Raw genomic sequence first — 6000 nt, 5'->3', positions numbered from 1 at the left:
TTGGCAAAATGCAAAGGGAGGTAATGCGTGGGAGATAATGAAAGGGAGGAGGCTGGGAGCTGGGGATTTCCATTCTGCTGGAGGGGGAAGGGCGTGTTCTGGCGGAGGGAGGAGCTGGAAACTGACAGCTCAGCAGAAAGTGACTACAAGTCCCAGGTGTCAGCGGACGAGGCGGATGGAGAGCGACCTTCTCCCCCTACCGGGGAGAATGGGAAGCTCAGCTCGGGCAGAGCAGGTGTTCGCTGCTCAGCCTCAGACGCTCTGCCAGCCACCCCTCAGCCTCTCGTCCCTGTCTCAGTCCACTGCCCGAATCGAAGAGGCAGCAGCTCAGCAGGGAGGAGGACGCGGGCGGACTCGGTGCAATCGGCCCCCCATCATCGGTGCCCGCGGTGCAGGATGTCCCCTGCATTTTAATCCAGCAATGATCCCCGAGCAGCGCAATCATGTTGCTACCATCGAGAACATCCCAGCCGAAGCCATCACCGCATCGCCTACCCTGCTGCAGAGGATAAGGAAAGTATTCACAAGGTAAGAGAGCGGCACCACCCCCCTCTTCCCCCCTGGAAAGCTCCCCGTCCAGCCGGAGCGGACCCCCCACACCCTGAAATCTGTCTCAAAGAGACCGCAGTGAACAATGTAGGTGGTCAGACTGGCACTCAGCAGCTGCTGGATCGGCTTCCCAGCGGCACTACAAGGGAAAAAGTTGTCTCCCACTCATATTGGAGAAATGGTCTTATTTTTAAACACCCTCAGATTTATTTTACAACAGTGCAAAAGAGTGACTGTGATCTCCCCCTTATATTTCCTCAAATTCCTTGCTGACCATGATGTCTATTCTAAACGACCGGCGAGTTAACAGCGTCTCAGCACATTCATATCCTCGACAACTCCAGCCCACTTTATACAAGGCTGACTAGACCTCATTTACTGATACACGGGGCTCCGGCTGACTGAGGTTTATCGACTCATTTCTGGTTGCAAATACATTGCACCGAGTCGCATTTCAATCTTCCGTGAGTTGAATGACAAATGAGTTGGGACTTTGGTACAGTGGATTTACTTGAGGTTAGAATGGCCAAGCATTCTTTTTTTTTAATGAGCAGCCCCATTCCTAGCCCTTCAGGTCTTCCGAGGGAGCAAAACTCAGAGCTCGCTGTGATTATTGATGCTCTTTGTGCGCTAGATTTTTTTCCCCCTTTCATCGCTGAGATCTCCTGCTCTGTAAGGGTGCATCAGGAGACAGGGATTGTAAAGCGGTTATGAGGGACTCCCTGCCTAAACAAGGAGAAAAATAATAATCTTATCAGATTCCACCTAGAATCCATCAGTTTATTTCTGGATGCTCTTCAGAATCCAAAGCTCACGAAGCAGAAAAGATAGGTTATTCAAAACCTGCTGGAGAAACGAGAAAGTAGCTGATATTCCTGATACTCCAGCCCACCCCAATGCAACAATATCTCAATGCAAAGGCGATATCATGCACCTACTGTCCAATCTAGATTTCTCTTACACCGTACATCAGTGTGATTCTTTTAAATGGACTTATCTAATTCATTTAAAAATAAAATGTCACTCATGCCAAAAGAGCTATGTATGAATCGTGCAATCTATGATAGACCTCCATTGTTCGGTGTATTTCATATCTCGAGTGCTGTTAAATTCATGATAATATTCAGAATCATTCCAAAAGCACCATTTTACCATTATATTCTCAATGGTCTTTTTGTAAACAGTTTTGCTGCATTTTTATTCCATTTTTCTATTAAAAACTCACAACTGACTGATTTATTATTTCAACAGATACTCACATTTGACTGTAGGCAGCATGGCCAAGCACAGAAAATGGAATAAATCAATTCTACACAAACATGCACATTAAAGAATTAGCTGACATTGCATAGTGTTCTAAGCTCCCTCATCAATAAGTTTCATAAGGATTACTCTCCCTCACTCCTTTCCAAATATCCAATCATCATAAAAACTGGATTTGAACCTGCATTAGCTGGAGTTCAAATTTAAATGCATCCCCCAAAACAGTGAGTCTAACCTGAAAAAAACCTGCAGTTTGCTTATTCACCAACTGAAACAAAAATTACAGACCATTCATCCAGCTTAATAATATTGGGAAATTGGACCAGTTAAAGTTAACAATGTTGTCTTTGGAATGGATTGTTGTTAGCAGTGATACTCTAGATTCCTGGAGACCAGGTCTTCTAATAGCTTATAAATCTCGTTTCAAGTGGAGCTTTAACTTGTTGGTTAGAATATTTTACATGAGGTGCAATAAATAATTGAGGTGCAATTGAGGTTGAGGTGCAATAAATAATTTGTGAGGCACTTAACTTTTGCACAAAACTGCTGCCATTATGTGGCACAGTGATCTTTAAAGTTTGCATTCAACAATCAAGAATAAGGTGGAGAGCTATTGTGTGGAAATGGATGGTTACTTTTTTTAACCTTCCATTAAAAATTCCAATTTATAATTTATTTGCCAGGTTCTCTTTTCCCTTGTCTCTAGAATAGTTCTTGTGTTCACACCTCGTCTGTGGTTGAAACGATTCTGTCTGTAAACATGATTGCACAGATGATATAATGCTGCTCCTTGGTCAAGCCTCTATGAGGCAGACTTGAGCAATGTGGGAGGACCTCCCCAACTCTGATCTTCAGACAACCATGCAGAGACTGGCATTCCAGAAGAACATTTTGTGCAAATGTCCAACATAACTAGTATTTAAACTTGAGACTCTCAAGTCTTTGGGGTGCAGTTACTGATGGTATCAAGATGAGTAAATGATCGATCTATCAATCTTTAAAGGCAGCTGCATGGAGGTCTTGTGACACAATGGGTAGTGTCCCTGCCTCTGAGCCAGAAGTTTTGGATTTAAGTCCCAGCCCAGGGTTAAATAGTTGTTTATAATGTGAATAAACAGGTTGATTTTATGAGCTGTGCATCCTTCCATTATGCCTTCAGCAAGTGGTAGGAGTAGAGGAATCTCCTAGTCGGTCATGCTTGATGTGAGGTGGCATTCTTCAAGCTATTGTCTCTGGTGACATGCTAACAGCCTGTTCCAGGAAAAACTAGCTGTAGAAGCAGATGTGAGCATGTGCTTTGTCTGCCTCTATCTCTTGGTGCGGGAAGAGAATCGAGAAAAAGAAAGGAAGCAGTGGTAATGGCCATGCTTCTCCATTAAACATTGTTCTGAATTGAATAGTAGGTCTATAGACAGTTTGGATGATTATATCAAGAAAGAAATTTTCTTCCCCATGTTGATGGAGCAATGGATTTTTAAAAATCTTTTAGAATACCAGTAGTTTGCATGTTCTCCTTGTGCCCTCATGGGTTTCTATTGGTGCTTCGGTTTCCCCTACAGTACAGAAATGCACAGGGTAGGTGGATTGGTCAAGCTAAGTTGCCTCTTAGTGCCCAGTAGTGTACAGGTTAGATGGATTAGCCGTGGTAAATGCGCAGGGTTACAGGGATAGGACGGGGGAGTGAGAGGGTAGGGATGGGTCTGGGTCAGATGCTTTCTCTGAGTCTCAGACTCGATGGGCTGAATGGGTTCCTTCTACACTGTAGGGTTCCTCTGATTCTGTGGTATTGTTTAGTAATGTATAAAAACTTGAATATACTTAACATTCTTTGTTGTAGCCTCAGCTTTCTTGCAGAGATTCCTTGCGAAGTCTGAGGAGCATAATTAGGCTTACTTCTTTCTTTAGAGAATGAATGCTTTAATGAACCAGGCTTTATTTTCTTGTGCACTCTATTGCAAATGCAATGATTTGATTGCACTTTTTTATGAGTATAATAAATAAGTCCATATATTTTATGAGCAGACAAGTAGTATATAAGTCTTTAAAATGATGAGAACTGTCACATTTGTACGATCACTGACGTATGTGAAAAGGGCAACTGCATAAATGTGTTTATTGAGTTACTAAATCAAGTCTAGTTTCTTAGCATTAGGTCAGTGAGGAAGTGTGTGTGAAAACTGAGGTAATTTGATTCTGTGAAAGTAAACAATTTGAATATGGACTCACTGAATCTTCTAAGCTTGTGTTCCTTTATTGTACAGAGCAGCTTTTAAAGTGGATTTTGATTGTTCTTATGCTGCATATACTGTCAATGCATGTCAGTAAAAATGAAATTTGGATGTTGTGGTTAGTAGTGCATTCCTGCAGTGTCACATAATTGATATAACATCTGTATATTCAACTTGGAGGCCTGCTTTAGGTTGATGTAATTTAGTGCAAAATATTCCAGCTTGTTATAAATTTGCAAGTAGTCCAAGCTGTATAATGAGCAGATTATATGTTGGAGAAGAGACAGGATTTACTTTTAGTGTCTTCACAGAGTGCATTTCAGCTCTCTTGGTTGGAAAGGTATACAGCATCCCCTGTGACATCAGCTTCTTCCCAGCAGTTAACTTAAAACAATTATTCCATAGTAAAGAATTCACAATTTTCTCTGAAAATGGCAATGATCTTTGCAAGATTTTTCAGAATCACTGTAATGCCTTTGAGAAAAGTAATGTATTGTAGGGGAGCATGATTCTTATTTGTAAACTGTTTAACCAACAGTTGTCACTTTTGATAAAGTATTGACATTTTATGCCATGTTCTTAGTATTTGTCTTGTTGAACAATTCTGTGTTAGATTACTGTACAATTAATATAAGTGCCTAGCCATTTTTAAAATGCAGTGTAGGATCCCTGGCTTACTCAAATGGAACATTGATTGTAGAATGTTAATTACATAATCTATGCAAGTTAGTGCATGGTGACTCTGTCAGTGTCATTGTGATTAGCTGTCATTCAAAATTTCAATTCCATTTGAAAAGCCTTGAAGTAGTGTTTTAGACAGCTTCAAAAAAAAATTCAAACAATGTATTTCTACTCCCAGTTAGGATGGAGCACCTTGTACAGTGACAGTAATGAACTCAAAAACATGGAGACATTGGGGTTTGAAATGCCTCAGAGATTCTTCCAATGTTTGCTAGGTTCTACCATGATTCTATGTGCGATATAAATTCCAGTCTACATGTGATTTCTCATTCATTATTATCAAGTTTACATAGAAACTAGAAGCAGGAGTAAGCTATTTGGCCCTTTGAGCCTGCTCTGGCATTCATTTTGATGATGGCTGATCATCAAATTCAATATCTGAAACCCCTTCCCCCCTCATATCCTTTGATCCCTTTAGCCCCAAGAGCTATATCTAATTTCTTCTTGAAATCAGATAACGTTTTGGCCTCAATATGGTGTTATAGATGGTTGATGTTCAAAATTTGTCATGTGTACTGTAGATTGACTGCACCAATAGAGCCTTTGTGATAGAGTTGGTGAGTCTCTTGTCTCTCAGTTTTGTTATAGAAACTGCACGTGAGTGCCCCCATCAATCTGTGGAAGATTAATTTGACTACAAATCTACTTCATCATTAACATTTCTTAACAATTTCTCTATTGTTTCACACTATTTCTGTTCATTTCACCATGCCTACTCCTTCACTTACATCTCCAGCTCTCCTTCCACAGGTATTTCACAGATGATCTCCAACGGTAGAGGTTTGCTTGCAGTAGAATGGCTGCGCTGATAAGTGGAAAGTACTGAGTTATTTATAACATTGCAGTTGGCTTCCCCTTCAAATTAATTACAATGTTGGATGAATTCCATTGGAATCAAAAGTGGGGTTATTACATTATAATGCATCAAATTGAACTTCTTGTTGCTTACGTTAAGTAGAATTGTCAGAACATGATGTGCTATTAGGTTGATTGGCAGTAATAAATTGTCCCTAAATTAGTTTCCCTCAATGTGGATGGCCCTAAAACATTGGATGAGGGTCATGGGTGGAGGGGGGGGACTGGCAGTGTTAGGATGGTGGTGCGGGCTCGTTGGGCCGAAGGGCCTGTTTCCCGGGCTGTTTTTGTTCTTTGTTCTTTGTAATTATGCAAGTTGTTATTGTACATAAAAAGGCAGAAACTGCTTAATGGTAAAAACTAC

At 41.0% G+C, this 6000-nt stretch overlaps 1 protein-coding gene across 1 annotated transcript in view; it reads left to right on the top strand.

The window, feature by feature from the left end:
• The first annotated feature begins 243 nt into the window (after positions 1 to 243).
• slc35f1 (solute carrier family 35 member F1) overlaps positions 244 to 6000 on the top strand; it is a 334841-nt gene continuing 329084 nt past the window's right edge. The window contains exon 1 of the mRNA XM_080193321.1: positions 244 to 528. Coding sequence (XP_080049447.1) covers positions 422 to 528 — 107 coding nt within the window. The 5' untranslated portion in view covers positions 244 to 421. The remainder of the gene's footprint in view (positions 529 to 6000) is intronic.

This window comes from Carcharhinus amblyrhynchos, chromosome 7 (assembly GCF_965287045.1).
Source record: "Carcharhinus amblyrhynchos chromosome 7, sCarAmb.v2.hapA, whole genome shotgun sequence".
In the NCBI taxonomy this organism is placed as follows: Eukaryota; Metazoa; Chordata; class Chondrichthyes; order Carcharhiniformes; family Carcharhinidae; genus Carcharhinus; species Carcharhinus amblyrhynchos.
Note: the sequence above shows the minus strand (reverse complement) of the source record. Positions and strands in the feature narration are given on the sequence as shown.